General features: G+C 41.3%; 1 protein-coding gene across 1 annotated transcript; it reads left to right on the top strand.

The window, feature by feature from the left end:
• Window positions 1–462: 462 nt before the first annotated feature.
• On the top strand, window positions 463–14,413 carry znf507 (zinc finger protein 507). The gene is made up of 7 exons (XM_079554683.1): window positions 463–584; window positions 1,825–3,945; window positions 6,798–6,900; window positions 7,012–7,120; window positions 10,547–10,651; window positions 12,204–12,338; window positions 13,711–14,413. The coding sequence occupies exons 2-7, from the start codon at window positions 1,825–1,827 to the stop codon at window positions 14,105–14,107; spliced, it is 2,970 nt and encodes a 989-aa protein (XP_079410809.1). The 5' UTR covers window positions 463–584; the 3' UTR covers window positions 14,108–14,413.
• Window positions 14,414–22,343: the final 7,930 nt, after the last annotated feature.

Raw genomic sequence — 22,343 nt, 5'->3', positions numbered from 1 at the left:
TTTTCCATTCAAAATGAACTTTTTTCAATGAACTTGTTTCGCAGGCAAGCTTTTGGGGCCCTCCTGTAGTGCCTCTGAGGCCCCGGACCCCACTTTGGGAACCACTGAGCTAGGCTATAGAACAGATTCATAATTGTCTGAAACAAACCAAGCCTTTGTGCAAAGCGTATCTGTAGTTACCAAATGGCGCCACCAGATGGCAATGTTTCTGTGTAACATTTGATGGAGTGAAGATTTATCGATCATTTTTAACTTTAAAAAATGCACAGCTCAAGTACACACGGGCCCACTAACGACATGATAACGGGAAATAAACAACTGAACGCTCTATGCATGCATGGACGTGCCCGCCTGAGTCAGGAGGGACCCCGGTGAATGTAGTGCATGTAGCGAAAGCGGCCGCTCAGTGGCCCACTCTGGTCACCTGACCCAAACTCCGAGTCACGTGACTGATATTCCATCCTCGCCATTTTGCAATGTGGACCCGCTGTGTAGACCGCACAGGCTCCACTTTTTATGGCAGAGAAATAAACCAAAGCGGCTTTATGTGCTGAGGACAAAGACCTTCAGGCTGATCCGAGTCCGTGAGTACATTTCATGAGTATACAGCCTCTATATTCTTCAGCACTCATTAACAGACGCGACAGTTAAAATGTCCTTGTATACTCGTGTTTTGTTAGCTCTTAGCATGCGTGGCTCGTGGGGATGTGTGTTGAATAGAAGGGAGCGATCACCAAGCTGATACTGGACACAAACAGCGTATTATTTCATATTTGCTGAATATCTGTGATTTTATTAAGGCTTTTATCACCGTATACCCTTAACAGCAAACTAGCTCTTAGCAAAGGTATGAGTTTGGAGGCAGAGCCCAACTTCTCAGTGCTGCCTGGGGGAGAGTCAGAGTGAAAGCCATATTTTTAGACCCTGACATAACAGGTGCTCATTTAGGACTGTGTAAAGCTCATGATAATGTCCACTGAGGGGCTAACTGACTCCATTCACATGGTCTTAATGTCACACAAGCAATTAGAACAAGTTCTAAAAGCTCATTAAAGTGGGGTCTGTAAGATTTCACCCATCTATAGCCCCAGATATACAGTAAACAAATGAAATGATGGTTTTCCTAAAAACAATTGTCATGTGCATGTAGTCAGTATTATAAAAGCCTTTTTTAAAAGTTGTTTATGTTTACATTTGAAGTGTTAGTTCTCAAGACAGTTTATCCAATCACAAAGCAGACAGAATGAGCCCAACATTTCGGGTTGCCAGGTCCAAATGATAAAACCTTTTTAAATCACTAAGCCCACCTTTTTGATGTAAAATAAGCATTGGCGAGATTAAAGTCTAAGATTGTTTCCTTTCACTAGTATTTCTTCTGCCATTGGTCTCAGAGCTTTTGGCGTGCATTGAAATAGCAGAAGTAGAAGGAAGAGGAAGACAATTTGTGGTCAAACAAAAGAAAGTCACTTCCCCTAAGACTGTAAACAAACGCACATGGCTGTTTTTTTTTAAACAAGATTTTTGTTTAAAAAAGGTGCAGTCTCAAAAGGTTGTTTAGCCCATAAAAAGTCACAGTGTGAAGTACGAGTCTAGACTGGTTGCATTCAACACTCCCTGTTGTTGCATGTTTTAAGTTAACTATCTGTACTTTTATTTGTTACTGTATTGGCAGAAAATGTGTGAATCTCCTGATATTCTATGGCTGCTTGCGATACAGATATTGTGTCACATCATACAGCTCTTGTCATGTTAATTACATATAAAAAGTCTTTACTAAAAAGTGTGTTCATGCTTTTAATTGTGTATGTTTTGTGTGCGTTTCAGATGATGGAGGAGGTCAGTGACACGGCAGTACTGGTCACCTCCTCTGCTCCCCAGGCTGGCCACAACCCCCACAATTTCCCCCAAAAACAAGCCACCGACTCCCTCATCCAGGTCATCCAGAAGCTCAGCAAAATCGTGGAGAAGCGTCCCCAGCGCTGTCGCACTTTAGCCGGACAAAAGCGTCTGCTCTATGAGGCTTCGTCCAGGGCTGGGGGTCAGGAAGTGAGCGGGGGAGGCCTGGCTCACCGGAAAACCAGAAAAACCTGTAAGGATGAGGATATCGCAGCGAGGTTGGACTGCGACATGGATGATGGGGAGCCATGTGCGTCCGCATTAGGCGACCGCAACAACAACATTGCCACCACGGTAACAGAGATAGCGGAAAGCCCCTGTGGCCCTGACCACAAGCGGACAGTGACGTGCTATCAGTGCAGCCTGTGTCCCTATCTGTCTCCCACACTGAGCCAGCTGAGAGAGCACCTAAAACAACACAACGAGCAGCACAGCGACCTCATCCTCATGTGCTCTGAATGCCGCTTCACCTCGAGAGACCAGCAGCAGCTCGAGGCGCACGTCAAATTACACTTTGACAACAGCTCTTCGCAAATCGGCGACTCTACGAGAAGTGAAGCTTCCGTCGAGCTCGTGCAAAAGAAGTGGTACAGCTACGAGGAGTACGGCCTGTACCGCTGCCTAATCTGCAGCTACGTGTGCAGCCAGCAGCGGATGCTCAAGACCCACGCGTGGAAGCACGCTGGATTGGTGGACTGCACCTACCCCATCTTTGAGGAGGAAGATGGCGCTGCTGTCAAGAAGGAAGCCCCGACCTCTCAGCCAACAGTGGGGAGCTCTGCCAACGCTGCCACTTCCAGAGAGGAAGTGGTCCTACTTTCCCAGGTCCTTCAAGATGAAAGCGCTCAAAAAGTCCCACCATCTGCATACAAACTTCAGCTTTGTGTGCCATTACCGGTGGAGGATAAGCAAGACGCCTCCCCTCAATCGGAAATCAAAATAGCGAAAGTGGAAGAGGAAGTGGATGTGTATCCGATCAAAGATGCCGTCACAGATGAGTCAACGGTGGAGGTGCAAGTAACAACAGACCGCGAGAGCCATGATAGCTCTTCAGATAGTCTTCTCTCCTCTGCTCAGAAGATTATCCACAGTAGCCCGAACAGTGCCGGACACATCAACGTGATTGTAGAGAGGTTGCCTTCAGCGGGGGATTCCGTTTTGACACCAAATCCGCTTCTTCTCAGCCCAGATGAAGATGGAGAAAAGAGTATCCTCAACACGCCAGAACTTGTCAATGTAAAGGAGGAGAGAAGTGACAATGGCAGCCCGGCTGACTGCCAGGCTTTTGCCGACAGCAGCACGTCTTCTGCCGTCGACTTGCCGAGGGATGAGAATGTACCTCCTACCGGCCGCAAGAGAACGCACTCGGAGTCTTTGCGCCTACATTCGCTAGCGGCCGAGGTACTTGTCGCTATGCCTATGAGGACTGTCGAACTCTCCATCTCGGCTTCAAAAGAAAGAAACGCCAACGCCCAGACACAGGCGGTTAATCCTGGGCAGAAATTGGTCGAGGAGGTAGCTGACGGAAAGACAGGAGTTGTCAAAACCAAAAGAGAGCAAAGTTTGGGGTCACTCGGTGAGGGCGACGAGGAGGGCCCCGGCACTAAAGCGGGCATCAGCCTGTCTCTGCTGACCGTCATCGAGAGGCTGAGGGAGCGATCCGACCAGAACGCGTCGGACGAAGACATTCTCAAAGAGCTCCAAGACAACGCGCAGTTTCAAAACGAATCCGGAGGCGCCGTAGCGGTAGCGGTGGGGAACGGAGGCGCGAACTATATGGACGGATTGGTGACGTCCTCCGACAACAGCCTGGTGGACTACGTTCATGGCAGCGAAAAGCCGTTCAGGTGTCGGATGTGCCAGTACAGCTGCAGTAACAAGGGCTACATGAAACAGCATCTAAAGGTGCACAAGCAGAGGCCGCCCAACCAGTGTCCCTTTTGTGAGCACATCGCGTCTGACAGTAAAGATCTGGAAAGCCATATGATACACCATTGTAAGAGCAAACTGTACCCGTGCAAGCAGTGTCCGGAATCCTTCCACTACAAGGTGAGCGTGCGGCAGGAAACGTTCTCATGTATTTGTATAAGAGCTGAAATGGTGCCATCTTCTTAGTAGCATCACTCAACATATTGGGATTTAAAAGTACAAATATTGAGTTTACATGGAGAATGTCCCCAAATATTTTATGTTCGGGACAAAGCAGTGACCATCCAAGTACTTAGATATGATTAATACCTGCTCTACTCTACAGTATATATACTATAATAGGAAGTATTTAAGTGTGGGAATGACTTTGCCACAGACTTTTATGAAAGGTCAAAACGGCTAGCTATTTAAATACATTTTCTATCAAGTTCAAGTTTCAAGTTGAATGGTTTTGTATAGCCCAATATCACAACAGAAGTCGCCTCACAGGGCTGCACCAAACATTAAGGCACTAAAACAGAGCAATAAATATGACAATTAAAAGTTCAGGTGAATCCAGGCAAATATAATGTCCAATAGGAGGTAGCGACGAGCGGCGAGGGCGTCCCCCGTCCTTAGACTCTCCAGCACGGCAAGGAAAAACTCAAAAACCCGGCAGGAGAAAAGAGAAACCTTGGGGAGAACCACAGAAGGAGAGATCCACTACCATGGACGGACAGGCTATCAATCCAGAATAAGTACTATACTCTGACATAATGTGGTGCCAGTGTGACTGCTGGTTCTCTCCAACCGCACAATGTCCCTAAAAAGTTATTTGGCATTTATATTTGTCCTTCCATGGCTATTTTGAGTTCAAAGTTTTGGAAAACTTTTGGAAACTTACTAAATCATTGAAACGATAAGATTCTTTATACCATAATAAATAAATGACAAAGTCTGCCTTGTCTATTGATAACACATCACGCGCCTGATGATGTACCCACACAGCTTGTGGCGTTCAGAGTCAGTGAAGATGTATTCAGTGTAAACAAATAGTGTTTACATTGTTTGACTCAAGGGCATTTGGTGAGGTATGAATGCAGTGATGTGACTTGTTGGTTCCCATATGTTGGCTGTTGATGTGAGTAATCTGCTCACAGGCCTGAGGGCGGCCGGGACAGAACAGCACCATGTTTAGTCATACGCTGCATATGGACATTGTTTATGTGTTCTCCAGTGCAGTGAGAGTGTCGGGAAGTATGCTGCGACCCTTCAGCCTCGCTCTCATGAATGAACATAGCAGACTCCATTGTAGACCTGCGTGAAAAATGAACCAAGTGTAAATCACAATTTGAATGAATGTCTATCATATCTCAAAGACCTTCCTCACTTGCTGCACATTTCACCTGCTAACCGTGCAGTTTGGACCTCTTGACTGCGCTGGAATGTTTCTCCAAGCTCACCCTCGTGTCAGACTTAATAGGAGTAGGTGTGTTTGTACTTGGGAGTGTTTCAGTTCAAGCTGCAAAAGGCAGGAAGTACTCTAGTGCTCAGAACAGTCAAGTGTGTGCACAACTCCTGCATTTACCACTAAATGAATGAAATTGAAACTCCATTGAATATACTGTAAGCATCTAATGTGTTAAGTGAATACAAAAAGAGCAGTTACTGATTATCAGGCATTACTTTGACAACTCAGAATGTGATGATATGGTTGGTGTAATGTGAGCACACAAAGCATTACCTGAGGGCAAATATTTCACACCACACTTTACTTCCTGATAACAACACAGCCAGCGCAAGGTACAAGAGGGCAGCCGATATTCTAGATGTGTTCTACATTTCGGTCCAAAGTGTTCAGTTTGAATATGAATCTATTGTGTACAAAAAACGTTTGTTAAACTTCTCCTGGCAAAGGAAGGAAGTTTAGTTTGAACTCTTAGCCAAACTCATGTAGCTCTCACAAACCCTTCTTAAACATTTGATTCTTCATAGGGCTGGGCGATATGGACAAAAAGTCACATCCCGATATATTTTGGTTGAATGTCGATATATACGATATATATCCCGATCTTTTTTCCGCAAAGTAAGAGCTGTGAAATGAAATGTTAAGTCAAAGCCAAGTACACGTAGCTTTGAAATGTAAACATAAACACTGTATAACAAAGTTATGGTGCACATTTAAATCAAAATAGTCTAGAAAATAAAATAGGGCAGTGTTTATATTAAGAGATAACAAAGTAAAGTGCTCAGTTTAAGAATAAGATAAAAACTTTTTTTTTTTTTAAATCAGCTTGAAATTACAACGTTCTTTTTGTTAACTTAATAGCTGATCTGAATTTGAAATATCCCAATATACGCGATATGGTCTTATTCCATATCTCATTTAGAAATATATCGATATATCTTAAATATATATATCTTTCGCCCAGCCCTAGTTCTTCACATGCATTAATTGTATTTATTTTATTTTATTTAGCTTTATTTGAATAGGGATAAGTATGCTACATAAGCTCATGTTACATACTACAACATTTTAGCCTACGCTAATTCTCAATGTCCAAACTTTTATGTAAAGTTAGGCCTTTACATAAGAATCAAGCGGTACATATGTGATTTATATTGTAAGTAAATCAGCTGCTGTTGATTATTGTCTTATTGCAAAAGTTATTGAATCCCAATTGTTTGTTCAAAGACAGAATTAAAGGGACACAGCTGCAACATCAATTTAATCCCAGTGCATCATTTTTTCTTTGCTTCGCACTGACTTGATTTATTCCGCTCCTCAATCAATTAAGATCTTTTTAATACTGTAGCACTTTGTTATTTTTCGCACCCATTTGCTGTTTTAACAACGTTCTTAGCACTAGTTTTACTGCACTACAAGGTGAACGGATTCGGTTCAGGGCCTTTGATGAGTCAAACCTGTTCATCAGATTGACACACCTGCTTTGTTCATCACTGTAAACAATTGTTATCTCTTTTTTTTTCAGTGTCATCTGAGAACCCATGAAAAGCAATTCCACAGCCTGGACGAGGCATCAGGGACCGACAAGGTGGCCAAAGGGGAAGAGGCGTATCTGATTACCGACGATGGTAGGCCAGATTTACTTTGCTCTTTGCATGCTTGAGTGACCAGTGATTTGATGCTAACAGCGTAATTACAAAAGCCATGTTAACAGAATCTGTTTTTCCCCCTGAAAACAGAAGAAAGTGGCCTCAAAATGTACAAGTGTGACGTGTGTGATTATACCAGCTCGACGTACATCGGCGTGAGGAATCACCGGCGGATTCATAACTCGGACAAACCCTATCGGTGAGTGTGTTTCGCTAACCTCCAGCGCTTTTATCAATCTTGGGTGACGGCTTGCATGTTAATGAGGCTGCTGTGCCGCACTGTTTTCCAAGTCAGTGGAGGGTCAGTGGTGGACAAGAATACTGCAAAGTCAATGCCGTACTTACTTTTAATGAGTGATAGTAGAATAGCAATTAACCTCTTACCCCCTCGCCTTAACCGAGCGCAATCTGCAAGCTGCTCAACTGGAGAGCAACAGTGTGATGCCTCATTTGAAAGCTAAGACCCAAAAACGACTTTTTGTTGTCGTTGTCACATTTTTGTTGAATTTTGTTGCTTTTTCATAGCTGTTATTGTTGTGTTTTTGTCACTTTTTTGCTGAATGTTTGTCACATTTTTGCTGCGTTTTCATCCTTTTTGTCGCCATTTTGATTTAAGCTTTTTAGATTTGGGTAAAGCCAAACTGGAGAAAATGCACTCTTTTCTGGTGGGGATTAAGAGGTGAATAAGATTTTCTGGTGATTTATTGATAACAACAAAAAATTGCAAAAAATCAACAAAAAATTGCGGTTTAATGTGTACATGTATTTTTTTTTCTTACAAAAGGTATTACTTGCTTAAAGGCTTTGACTTCTTAACCCCTGCTTTAACCGAATGCATCGGCTTTACCCAAATCTAAAAGCCTCTTGACTGGAGCTCACAGCTTATAGGGCAGTATAATGCCTCATTTGAAAGCCAAGACCTACAAAACTGACTGTAACTTTTTTTGGCGCTGCGTTTATGCCACGGTTTTCTTGCGGTTTTTATTAAAAAAAATTAACCTTTTTTTTTGTGTTGCTTTTTTTGTCGTGTTTAGGTCGTGTCGTCACTTTTTGGTCTTTCTTTTTTTTTTGCATTTTGATGCTTTATCGTGTCGCATTTTTCGTTATATTTTTGACGCGTGTTCTTTTCTTTTTTATGGATTGTTTTTTCATGCTTTTTTTGTTGTTTTTTGATGCAGATTCATCATGTTTTTGTCACGTTGTCATTGCGTTTTTGTTTACAGCCTATTTCTGGGTTGCAGGTTCTAAATGCCTAAAATATTATATAGAGGAAAAATTATTTAGTTTTTGAGGACATTTTTTGGCCTTGTACAGAGAGAGCATGGACCCAGTGACTGATTTTAATGCTAATTTTTGTAATTCATAAATGTTCTTTTTAGATGTGACTTGTGTAAGTGTAATGCAGTTGATAGGAAAAGCTGGCTCCTGCCCCCCACCTGGCCCGGTGACATCATCACCTTCTCGAACCTTTAACCCACCAATAGCCCCATTTGAAAGCCAAGGCCGTATAGTTTCTGAAAATGTGTGTAATCTCTGCATGCTGGATGACCGGTAACTGGTTAATAGTTTCTCCATGTACATTGCATGACTACAGCACATTCCACTTACTCACAATGAAATGTAATTAAATGTCTGTGGGTCCAAGTCTGAAGTGAATATTAATTGCGGCGATTTATTCCCTGTTGTGTTTACATTCATGAGCTGTGCACCATTGAAATTACAGCCTGTAAATTATTAAGTGAACTGATAAGACAGGCACAAATGTAATGACTGATTCATACAGTACGTGTCCTTCATACATTATTGAGCTTACCCTGTAAAGACCAGGAGTTATTAAGCATTCATTTCTGATTTGACCTGCTGCGGCTCTTGTGTTTTGTTTGAGACTCAAGGTCGTAATATAAGGAAAGTAAATTATTGAAAATATATGAAAATGTGCTGTACAACGTAGATAAAAGACTGTTCCGTTCTGCCTAAGTGTGAATGCCATTTATTAGCCATTACATAACCCTAATCGCATTGTTTCTCACTGAATCGCTTTAAAATATTGTGAAGCCCTGTCAAACTTTATTCTTGCATTCAAGTCACAAAAACGGCAACAACAAGAATGATAACAATAAATTCAAGCTAAATAAAACAACAAGTGGAATAAGGTGTTAACAATAGCTAATCCTTGTTAATAATCGTTGAATTTGCGGTCAAACTAGTCAGAAACGTGTTGCACATGCATTCTGCCCAGTGTCCACAAGATGGCAGTAAACTCTTGTGAATCAAATTCAAGCATTTTCTTGCCACTCTAGCTCAGGCAGTAGAGAAACTCGTTTGAAAGTAGACTGCTAATCTCAGGTCTACACACAAATTACTCTGATCTTTTAATAGCTTTTTTTGCTTGTAAGTCTATTCTAGAATTTGACGTCCTAATCTCATATGGAGGGCACGAAGGGACATGTATTATTCGCTGTTTTGGATAGTAATCTCAAAATCCACATTTCATTATTTCTTTGTTACACAAATTGTTATCTTCTGTCTTCAAAAAATCTTCTCTGTCATTGAAAATCGACATCACTTTTTAATTGCAACCTTGGAAAAAAATGATTTCACTTTTCACGTTTATTTTTCCGACAGAGACGACTTTGAACTCTTTGTTTCATGTTCACGTGCCCAGCGAGCGCAGCAATGAGTCAGGTAGAAGCAATGAATAATGCTGTTGCTTCAAGAATATGCCGTTATCCACTTTTTTTGCTCAGAATACCTCCTTATTTGTGTGTTATTGATTTAGAAAAAAGGCAATTGAGTCACCCATAAGAAGGATGTCGCAGTTAAAGCTGAAAAAATATAGTAAAAAAAAAAACATTTGGCTGTCAAAACTTGAACTGAGCTTTGCGCCGCTGTGATGTTCTGAAATGAGAGAATCCATCACACGCCTCAGCGCTCAGTATTAAAGGGTTAAAAGTGTCCTTTGTGGTGGTGTGTTCTGGCAGGTTGCATCACAGCGAACCCATGAACTCTGTGTGCGGCTGAGCACCAGCTGACACGGGGAACAGGGATCTGCACTTGACAAGACGGATGTTCTCTTTGTGGTTTCCAAGCAACATCCCATCATCACCTTTCGTTTCAGCGCAGCGCAGGCTCTTGTCTCATTTTGTAATTTGAAAACCTTTCATAACCAGGCTTTTGCGTCATAGAATAGAATGGAACAGGTAAAAAAAAGGCAGGTGCTAATTTCTGCGGCATCATTTGAGATTTTGTAAGAACGCTGTTAGCATCCCTCCAGCTGTTTAAGCAGTGCTATAGCTGTTGTGAGCTGTAAATGGCTGTATTTATTAACACTGGCATTTTTATTTCAAAGTAGAGGACCGCATTTCATCACTAATTTAATCTGTGTTTTCATCTTCCTTCCTCTGGGGATTCTTTTAGTTTTTAGTTTCACTGCTCGAAGATAGCACTTGCATTGTTTTCATTTCAATTGCAATGCTCCTTTTTATTTATTTATTTTATTTTCCCTTTTATAAGTAATTACAGCATTTTCACAAAATGTCCTAAATGTTATCTTGTATTATAAATTCAAATATCAAGATCCTACTTGTATTCCCGTCTCGTTGAACTTCTGTTGCTTTGCTTTCAGCTGCTGCAGCTGTGACTTTGCCACCACCAACATGAACAGTCTGAAGAGCCACATGAAGAGGCACCCGCAGGAGCACCAGGCTGTGCAGCTGCTCGAGCAGTACAGGTGAGGCTGTTAGGAGAGGGACGACAATCAAAACAGTCCCAGCCTGCGGAGGAGCTAAAATATGCTCCGGCTGCGGTAGGTTTGATTGTCTCATCATGGTAATGTAAGTTATAGCATCTTCACACTCTGACATCAGACACTTTCAGTTAAGTATTGTCTGAAGGGCGTCTTTCCCTTTACTTGGCACCGTGTCAGCGTCGTCTCTCCGTAATTACGGCTCTTCCGTCTGACCAGTGTCATTACAGTCTGTTTCCAGAATTGCAGCATATGCACAGATTAGTATGCATCTGTGTCAGTGTTGCATTTCTGTCTAGTATAAAGCAGAGTTTCCCAGCCAGGGGTGCGATGACAACTGCAAGGTACGCAAGCCCTTTGCTGGGTTCTGAGATACTGAATTGTACTTGAACGATTATTTTCTAAGGATAGCTGTTTAAATCAGTTGACACATTTGGGGGGTCGCCAGATCATGTAGATAGAATTTCCATACTTTTTTTAGCGTATATTATAATATTTTATTGTCGCATGTGTGTGCTATTTTACCAGAGTGCCATTGTATGTTCGGAATTTGATGAATTTTATTTTAGCCATTTGTTTTTTTCTTTGTTTTTTAAGAATTATGTAGGCTAATGTTCCGATTTCTCACGGTGTGACCCGGGCAGGGGGTCACGAACCCCTTTAACTGTTATAGTGGGGGTTGTGGCTCCAAAATGTTGAGAAACACTGGTTTGAATGATATTTTACTGTACAACTGTTGCACTTTATTTTGTCTTTTTACAACAGGTTTCAGTTTATCACTTTATGAATAATTTCACCATTCTCCATTTTACTTGTCCTGTACTAAAATATGTTGGTGGCTGAGTGGTTTGTGTTCTTGCCTCACCACAAGGACAAGGAGTTGCTGGTTTCAAAACCCGGACCGGGCAATTCTGTGAGGAGTTTGCCTGTGCATCCAGTTTCCCACATCTCCTCAAAGATGCAGTTCATGTTTGCCCCTCGTGGTGGCGCACGGAGCCGCAGCAGCTCAGGAAAAGTCATCCATCTGGTCTATGCAAATTCGCTTTACAATTGCATAATGACCTTACCTTTAGGTCTGCTTTTGCTAATGCATTTGTAAAGCAGCAGTACCTCATTACATCCCCAGCGGCACAGTCAATTTATTTTAATTTAAACTCTGCGATATGTGACTGACCTTCTACGGGACCTCCTGTTGAGACGCACATCCGGATGCCAAAGCAATTGCCCGGCTTTCCCATTTGATGTTTGCCGCTCCCAATCCGCTCTCCGCCGGTTATCCGTAATTATTTTAACTCTGACAAATGACTGCGCCTCTCGGGCTGTAAGTCCCTTTTTTTCCTCCCCTGTCTGCGTTCTCTTAAGCTTTAGTCACCCCAGCGGCGCTCTAAGTCCGGATGATTCCTCTCGATAGAAAGTAAGGGGGGAGGATTAGTCGGAACTTCAGCGCGCATATTAAATCAATCCGCTGTTACTTTACTAGCTCATCTCTTCCTCTTTGACTCCTCTTATGTGCTGGGGTTTTTGTGCGTATTCCCAGGTGCTCGCTGTGTGGCTATGTGTGCAGCCACCCGCCGTCGCTGAAATCCCACATGTGGAAGCACGCCGGGGACCAGAACTACAACTACGAGCAAGTGAACAAAGCCATTAATGAGGCCATCTCCCAAAGCAGCCGGTAAGCAAAAGGACGCCCGGCAGACTTGGCGACGGAGGAATGTGTCCAGAGGCAGGTGTAAGCCGTGTTGAAAAGGGGGAGAAAAAAGCCAGCATTTGGAGTTTCTATTAGGTTTCTGTATTACAAGCATACCTTACTGAGATTATATATAAAGTATATAGATACCGACAGCAACACGTCACAAGGGGTATGGCCTAGCCTCTCATGGGAATCACAATTTTCACTCTTTTTAGCCGTTTCCTGGCAGACTTTACACATACAGTATTTATTACATACCAGTGAATCAAATCGCTTCCATATGGATGTTTTTTCACAGCAAATTGTTCAGTTGAAGCAAAAAATAACTCTTGTTGCTAACGTTAGCGTATGTAGCATGAAGCTAACACGTGCATCCTGGTTAGCGTTGTCCATTTTTTTTAACTATTTATTGACTGTTGCTTCTCTCTAGGTCTTTGTATCGTTTTAGTAGGAACATATATTCATAATTTAGCATTTGTTAAAGGGACTATACGGAGTTTAAAAATGTTAAAACTATTTTCATCCCCCTACATGTTCCAGCCATGTCATAATATGTAGAATGAGCTCAGACCTGTTCACCACAACTGCCTCTAAAATCCTGTCACTCAAAAAGGTGTTAATTCGGGTCCGAAGTGCCGTCATGCACCAGCTTAATATATAAGCTGCAGTTACGCATAAGACCTGAAGTAGCAGTAGTGAGCATAAAATGACTAACTTGCATCTAGCCCCTTTAAAGGGGCTAAATTTAAAAATGATAAATGATGTATTTTCCACCTCCTACACGCTCCAGCAATGTCCTAATGTATAAAAAGTGCCCCGGCCTATTCACCACAACTGCAGCTAAAACCCTGCACTGTCACTCAAGTTGGTATTTCGGGCCGAATGCAGTATCTCATCGTCATGCACGACCTTAACATAGAGACTGCAGTTACGCATAAGCACACTGGCGAAGTATCACACAGCGCTTAACGCACGCGTGGAAAAATAGGATTGGTTCTATTTTGAGGAATGCGTTTTGTGCGTTGCCCCTGGCGTGCGTTACGCACAGCTCAGTGTGGCCGCTCCGATTCATCTTCAATTCAATCTCTGTCAAAACCCGTCAAAGAGCAATGCGTTTATGCAGAGCAGGGTCATAAACACTCTGAAAATGTGGCCAGTACGTCTGGGGTATCAGACCTGAGGTGGCAGTAGCAGGTAAAAAAAATGACAGCTTCCATGTAGTCCCTTTAAAGTGATGGTGGAGAAAGTTCATTTTCCTGTTGCTCTTTGTTTTCTGCTTTGAACATAAGGGCAATTCCAAATATGTCGTTTGTACAATACATGAACATTTTTGTTGTATTGTTTTTCTTAACAGTGTGCCCCAGAAGTTCTCATCTGTCCAGGATTCCAGTGTTGACCAGCTCTCTCCGGCCTCTTTGGACAAGATGAAGAACAACTCTGTCGAACACCTCCCTGTCCCTTCAACTGCTATGGATCTCTCTGTGGACGCCCCTGCCGCTCCCGCAGACCAGTCCCAGTCCCAGGGAGGGGCCGAATCTTTAACCCCGCCGCGGGGTAAAGACCCACAGCAGCCCCAAGCCACCGAATACTGCCTCCTGCTGTTCTGCTGCTGCATCTGCGGCTTCGAGTCCACCAGCAAGGAGCGGCTGCTGGAGCACATGAAAGAGCACGAGGGAGATCTCATAAGCATCATCCTCAACAAAGACCAACAGCTGGCCGAGCCGCACGGCAACCTCCAGATAGCAGAGTGACCTCTTTTGAAAACAGCCCAAGCGCTATTTACATCCCTTTTTACGAACGTGACCCTTCTACAAACCTTCCCTTACCTCAGTGTGGCTGCAGCGGGTAGGACCGTGTTTGCCATTTCACAGCTGGTTAGGCTGTCAAGCGAATGTTCACCGGGTCAGCCCTTGTTGTCATTTCACGCGCTTATGGCCGGAAAACACCCAGGAAAATAACACACTGACTGAGTAAAATGATTCCTACTGAAGGAATGTATAAAGGATTCACCTCAAGAAACATTCACAAAAACAGCATTTTATGTGTTAAACATTAAAGGGGGCTATGTTATGTTATGAATACATTTTTTCAGGAGGTACAAAATACCCCCACTTTGTCATACTCAAACTATAAATGTATACTTTCAAAAAGTCATGATCTACCATGATTGCAATGGAGCAATGAGTCCTACCTCAGAACCTGCTTCCCATTCATTTTCCCGCTAAACTTATCCCCAAAAATCCAAATACTGACAGTTTAAAGGTGCAATGGAGGCTACCTGACCATTATTTTAAAGAAAAAGAAAATGTAAAACTTTTAAGCTCTTCTTATTTTACACTTTCTTGAAAGTTCTTTGGGAAAAACAAGTGGGAGAAATGTACTTCCAGAGTGAAAGCAGGTTTCGACGTGGGTGTCACTGAATTTTTAAACGTATGCAATAGGCAAATATCGTCTTTTCAGACTCTGAATCGTTCATAACATTCAGCCCTTCGCAAAAATGTTCATTAGTAAGGGACGTCGCCAAGTATTTTTTTTCCTTTTATTCCTAAGCTGACAAGCCGATACCTCACCATCCTTCATTTGGTGCAGAATGTTTTGCTTTTTACATCTGAAATCCACCGCGTGACCCGAGGCAGCTCTTATATTTCGAACGTATTTAATTACCCCCGCATTGCACAAACCCTGGCCTTGTTTTACGTGCAGACTCGCTTAATAACCACAGGCATGTATCGCAGCTTGAAAATGAATATTTATCCACCTATTTTTTAATGCATGTTAGGTTCTGTTATGCCAAGTTAAAGACTATATTGGTTTTATTCAGCGTTTCGTTATAGATTGTTGATTTGTGTAAATGTAAGTTTAGGGACGTATGTTATGTGTCATAGGAGGAAGTGGAAAGTGAATGAGAAATTCTTACTGCAGTTGACCAGGTGGTTTATTGTAGGTCGGGGAATTGTTAAAAGGGAAGAAAGACAATGTAGTTGAGCAGATTAAGCCCTGTTTTTTTTAGGCAGATTGTTGACTTTGTGATACAGTGCAAGTGCTAAATTTGACATCAATTTCCCTTTGGACCTTGTGTTTCAGAAAAGCCTGTTGGCCACACAAAAAAAATCAATATAGGCTTTATTTTCAGAGTTTGTATAAAGTGATTCAGTGTCAGACCCCTGATATAAATATACAGTATATACGTAGATATAATATGACCTATTAGCCCATTACAAAATCATAATCTTTCCTGTCAACTCCCAGAACCAAAAACCTAACTTTTTTTGGGACCTGCTTTATTCAAAACATTATGACACATGCATACTTTACTTTACTGACAGAGTAATGACATTTGGTAGAAAATATCATGCAATGATCAGAATTATAAGAGAAGATAAGCCTTTATTGATCTCACAATGGAGAAATTCAATTGTTGCAGTCAGCTCTCAGAAACACTCACCGTGTGCAAAATAGACAGGAAATGTGCAAACAATTAAATAGTAAATGGAGGTATCTTATACAGAATGACTACCAAAAACTTTAAGGGGGCAAAAAGTATAAACAACATGCCATAATAAAATGGCTTAAGATCTGACATTAAACATTTTATTTTATTTATTTATTTTGGAACGTTTGATTTCGCAATATATATTTTTTTCTGCGACTAATGGGCTGTGATGAAACTGAAAGCGTAGGACCCAGAGAGCATTCCTGCCCAATGAAGCGCTTGTATCACAAAGTGACTTTTTTTATTTGCCTGATCTGCCGCACTAATACTAGGGCTAAGTATTCAATGGTGCCTAGATATTGGAAAACAATTGTTCATGTCCGTTATTGTGGTGCTAAGCTTACTTCAAGTCACTAGAGTCTGTTTCAATGTTCATGTATATATTCTGTTTTTTATATACTTGTTATTTTTATTTTTATTAAGTATATATATTTTTTGAAATGTGTTAAAAGCAGCTTGTAAGGAACCGTTAGAAGAACCAAGACAGAGTAGGTGAGCAGACGTTGTCCTTCCCTCGCTGAAAGGATGCGAGACACTAATGCGGTTACTGCAGCGCTGATATGAAAACTCCACTCAGCACTATGTAACGGCGCAAAGAACTCGGATCAATTAAGGCGTCATGTTTACTGTGATGAATTGCCTTTTTTATGGACAATGGCAGCGAGGTGACGTGACGGGGGTAAAATGTCGATGATACGGATACCAATGCTGACCGCAGAATTTTGAGGGGAAAAAAAAGAGATTGCAAAGGAGAAAGTGACTATTGCCACAAACAAAACGTATGCATATGCTATGCATACGTTAACACTAAAGGCACTTTTTGAAAATAAGTTCCAAATGCCATAGGAAAGTTTGATTTTTACACAAAAGTTCACCCGCTTTTCCATGAGGGCCATGAGCAGATTCCAGAATGCACTTGAAACATGACTTTTCTTCATACAATTGCTACTTATCTGGTGTAAAACAGGGATTCATATTTACTTCTAACTTTCTACAATATTATTTAAAGATATATATTGGAAACAAACTAAAACTTGAAAACCTGTCGTATGCACTGGAGGCATTTGGTCTAATGATCGTTTGCTTGGTGGGCTCTCTCTATTGATGGCGTCTTAACATTTCATACTGTACGTGGCATCTGATATTATATAAAAGTATGCCCATTTGTTGTGCAATCTCATGTAAAATATAAAAACAAAAACAAAACCTGCCCTATAGATACAGACGGCATCTCTGGAATCGCCCATATATGGTCATGTTTGAAAACAGTTAAGGGAGAAAACAATTGGGAGAAAAATCAAATTCAAAATTCAATTTTAATCATTCAAAAACTACTTTAACAAATTTTGAATTCTGAATATAGTTTTTTACTACATAAAGATACAAAGACTTGGGGAGGGGCAAAGTGGTTCCCATAAATACATAAATAACGGAGAATGCTAACGGGATGATTCACGTTAGCATCGGGCTAATGCTAACGGCTAGTTGCGCTCGCTACGACTGCCGTTTTTTCACTTCTACTGAATAATCTGCAATGAGAAAATATCCATATGGGCCAGATTTAAACTTGACTTTATTTGTATGTGATGAGTTTATATTCCACCAGAAAATGGCCAAAAAGAGTGAAAAATTGTGTTTCCCAAAATATTCTATTTTCCCCCTCGACGAAGCCACGATGCCGTCTGTATCTATTTAATAAACATTAAAGGTGCATTACGTAACTTTTTATTCGGAAAACAAGTTCATATTTGTGTGTATTTTACCTTGTAGTGACCCAGAGGCTGTATAAGTGGTCCGCATGGCGCCTTTACTTTCCATGAAAGTGGTCTCTACAACACTCCAGAATCACTTGTTTTCTGGTGAGTGGGTTCGTCAGCATAGAAAACCATCCATACAATTGATCCTGGAGCGTCCTAGAGACCACTGTGATGGGAAGTAAAGGCGCCATGCTGACCACCCATACAGCCTCTGGGTCACTACAAGGTTAAATACGCACAAGTATGAACTTTTTTTTCAACATAAAAAGTTACATAATGCACCTTTAAGGTTAAAAAACAAGGCTAAAGTTGGGAAGCTCATGCCTAAACCTGAACTTAACTGAACAAAAACAACATAAATCTCAGTCATATGGGAGACCACTTATTAATACATTGTGGCTTCTTGCGACATTTTGCAAAAGGGGAAAAAAATTAAATAAAGCTTTGAGTTAAGTGCCTAATTTGAGCACTTTACAGTCCGAGTTGGTTAAAAAAAATGTGCCACTGAAACATTCTAGTATTTCTGCTGGAGCCTTAAATAAACTAGTCACTTTGCCGTCATCCTATTGGAACCCCTCTTGAATTAAAAGAAGATTTCAGATTGATACAAATCCCTTTAACACACCCATCTCATCGGCACCGCGCTGTCCAGTCACTTCATCAGTATGCCATTCATTACTTTTGCACAGAGAGGATGTGGAAATTTAGATAAAACTGGATATCCATTATTCATGCCGCCTTGCCTTACCTAACAGCTTGACGTTTTGTGTGTGTGCGCACGTAGAGAAGAAGTGCGTGCGTTCGGCAAAATTAAAACTCCTTCTCGGGGACCTCTGCTACCTGGCCCCGGCGCCCCATTATCACAGAACGTAATTATTGTCCTGCTTTGCATTTTACAAGACGCCGGTCGCTTCCGAATTAGCAAAGACAAGCTCGAATCTAGGAAACAAGTGTGATTAACAGCATTTATATAGAAGGGGAGTACAGCCTATTAGGAATTCAAATGAATAGCGTCATTGTCGTGGACTAGCTTTAGCGAAGGCATGGGAGTTTTTATAGTTTAAGTCAGTGATTCTCAATTGGTGGGATTTTAAGACCCAGTTTTTTCAGCATTTATTGGGGACATGCTCACTATATAACCAGTTCTGTTTAACAATTTCCTACAATGGTGCTGCATGACTTGTGCAAAAGTTTGGAACCAAAAGTTAAACACATTGGGTAGATCGTGTCTACTTTTGCAATTATTTATGTTGTTTTTATTTGGGTTGTAATTTAAAGTAACAGTTTGAACGATACTTTTGCCATCAGTGCAAAACATGCTCCCAATGACCAGCTTGATAAAGAAAATGCTATTACTGCAGTGGGAAATAAAAGAATGGGTTTGGATGAGAATTTAAAGCGATATTTCAGGATTTTTTACATAAGGCCTCATTTCCTAGTTATCCAGAGTGTTGTTGATTTCTAGAGATATTTTAATTCATGCAGTCCTTATATTTGAAGACTTTAGTGGCGCTAGTGCTAGGCTAACGCATGTCTATTGTAACTCGTAGCCTGCATTTAAAAACAGTCTGACCCACTCCACAGGGCACCTGAAGCAAATCACTTGTAGCGCCATGCTACTGATATAAATGTTTGTTGATGGAGTAATTATAACCTTTTTGCATTTAAAGAACGTATATTTGAGCAGCATCAGCTTCGTGGTTGAAAGCTACGCAGGAGCGGAGTGATCTGCTAGAAAATAGTCCCTCAAAATGCGATCGTTCATGTGATGCAAGGTCAGTTATATTTCAAAAATTATTCTATCAACACAGACATTTATATGGTTAGTCTGGTGTTGTAAGTGATTTGCCTCAGGTGCACTGTGGAGCGGGTCAGACTGTTTTTAATGCAGGCTACTAGTTACCATAGACATGCACTAGCCTAGCGCCACTAAACTCTTCAAATATAAGAAAAAAATGTATTTCTCCAGAAATCAACAACACTCTGGATAACTAGGAAATGAGGGCCTATGTCAAAAATCCTGAAATATTCCTTTAACCTGTTTAAAGCTCAAATTCTACTGACTTCAGTCACATCTCCATGGAGACGAGCTGGAGACATACCCACTCCCGGTAAAGTTACAGTCATGTCAGCAAAGGCACGTCTTTGTTTGTACATTTGAGGTATTTTCAATTATGAAAATATCTGCCGTAAAATAATTTATTTATTGGGTAAAATGCCGCGCGGTGTGGCTTTAAGTGAATGAATATCAGTCTTATTCAGGCAGAAAACAAAAGTAATATTTTTGCTTCTTGCGATATGGATATTGCGACACCAGAGTTTCTAAAAAGTGCTACATAACATGTAAACTCAATTAATCGAACCCAGGACCTTGTTGCTCTGATCCGAGGGCCCCAGATGCTGCACCACCATGTCCACCTTTAAAATGTGTCATTGAAACAATATTCAAATCAACACCAGTTGGAAATCACTGAATACACGTTGTGCTTGTGTTTCACTTCTAGGTCTACAATAGTTTCACAAGGGAAACAAGTTCTCTGAAGTCTTTTGAGTGCTCACATTTCCAGACTGACATAGATCGGCCTGCTCTGTATAGTGTCTTTTTTACAACAATATTGTCATGTATTTTAAACATGTGGAGAGCTGCAGGTTGTAGTTGTTTGTGTGCCTTGCGTTCTAGCGAACATCTGTGCTGTTTCTTTTGGACTAGACTGTTCTGCCAAATGTCTGTCAAATTCACTTTCGCTTATAACTTTTTTCTAAGAATATTGCTTAATTATAGAACAGGACTTGCACAAAACTAGATGTTCTCAAGCTTGTTCAGATCAAAACAAGTGGCTTTTGCCAGTTTTGGCTTATGTTGACTGCTATCAGAATGTGTCTTGTAAAGTATGACCGTACCTAACTAAAATATAATCTTTTGCTTCTTCAGGATTGTTTTTTTGTTTTGTTTTTGTTTTTCTAAATTGCTTAAACCAGGGTAATGTTGGCAACTTTAATATGTAAATACCTTTTTAGAACGCTAAAACTGACTTTTTAAAGATGCGGCTGCAGTATATATTTTTACCTTGTACACGCAGAATTGATACAAATGTTTTTGAGGGAATTGATGAACATGGCAAGAAGCGCTGTGTGATTTAAAACCAAACGAGTGGAGAATATACTTTTGCTCAGATTCACTTTTGTAGGGGTTAATAATGGCCTGCTCTCAGAAGGGCACCGTCACAGTTGCTTTGTTAATTTGTTATTAGAACATCTTAGCCAGTATTATGTCTCTACTTTGTCACGGTATTTTTGCTAATAAAGACTGAACAAACAAATTGAAAGTCATCAGTGGTTTATTGCGGCCTGGTTTCTGGAGTAGCCCCGGACGGATCTGCTCCGTTGGCCGCCTCCCTCTCTCACTCTCATACCACCCACATAGGCAGAACACCTGGTCAGGGTTTCAACAGGTGGCAGGTGGCATCAGGGTGTCATCCCTAGTAAAGGTCTTGCCACCCCAGCTGCCAACCCATTGATGTCATGTGATGTCCCACATCTGCTCTAGAACCTACTTGGGTGCTTACTTTTGTACTTTTTTGACAGGACAAAGAATTATAACAACTTTACAGCTAAATAAGGAGCCAGGTGTCAACTCCTGTGGCTCCCCCCAAGTTTTGTTAGAGTTCGAAACCCCCTACTTATATTATGGACAATGCTACTATTTGTATATAATTTTGGGAAACTCGGCTACATCTAAACGAAAAGCTTGCCTTGCGATCAAGCAAAACTTGCGTACCCCGCTACAAACATTGTAAAATGTGTTGCCATCCCAGAAATTAACCCTGACCCTGCTTGCCACCCCATGATTTTTTTTCAAGATCCGCCCCTGATTTGATGCAAGTTTGAATCCAAATACTTTTAAGGCCTTAATTTTGCCTTAATAAACATTAAAGGTGCATTATACAACTTTTTGTGCGTATTTAACCTTGTAGTGACCCTAACGGCTGTATGAGTGGCTAGCATAGCACCTTTATTTTCTATCATGATGGTCTCGACAATGCTCCAGGATCAATTGTTTTATAGGTTTTCTGGAGAGAGGGTCCATCAGCATAGAAAACCTTCCAAACAATTGATCCTAGAGACCACTGTGATGGAAAGTAAAGGCGCCATGTGGACCACTCATGCAGCTGCTGGATTACTACAAGGCCAAAAATGCACAAATATCAACTTTTTTTCAACATAAAAAGTTGCATAATGCACTTTTAAGGCTTAACCCTGCTTGTATTCCAACTTGGGTCCTCCCTTCCTGGGACCAAGCGGGACCAACCCTGCTTACTTACTGAGATCTGGCATTCACAAGGTGGTGTGGCAGAAGTTGGACAGTGTGCACCTCAAACCTGACCTCGTCGACATCTGTCTCAATAATGTACCCGTTAACTGGTTGTGACAGGATGAGCATGAAAAAGGTATAATTGGATATGAATGGTAATAGCACTTTCAAATTATTAAATGCAACAGCCATGGCACCTTCTGATTTGTCTAAGATTAACACTCGCTTTTGTTGCATACCATGAATTGTGGAACTTTTGGAGCCACCAAACTGGATAGAGCGGGATCTGAACTTTTGGATTATTAGAATACTGCTCTATGTGAACCACTGTGGCACCTTTTCTTTCATTCAACGATTTACCACATTATAAAAACACAATCAGCTATCTTCAGAATATGAATGTGTGGCCTGCAACCTCTACATCT

This window comes from Gobius niger (assembly GCF_951799975.1).
Source record: "Gobius niger genome assembly, chromosome: 4".
NCBI classification, from domain to species: domain Eukaryota; kingdom Metazoa; phylum Chordata; class Actinopteri; order Gobiiformes; family Gobiidae; genus Gobius; species Gobius niger.
This window is presented reverse-complemented; position numbering and strand designations above follow the sequence as displayed.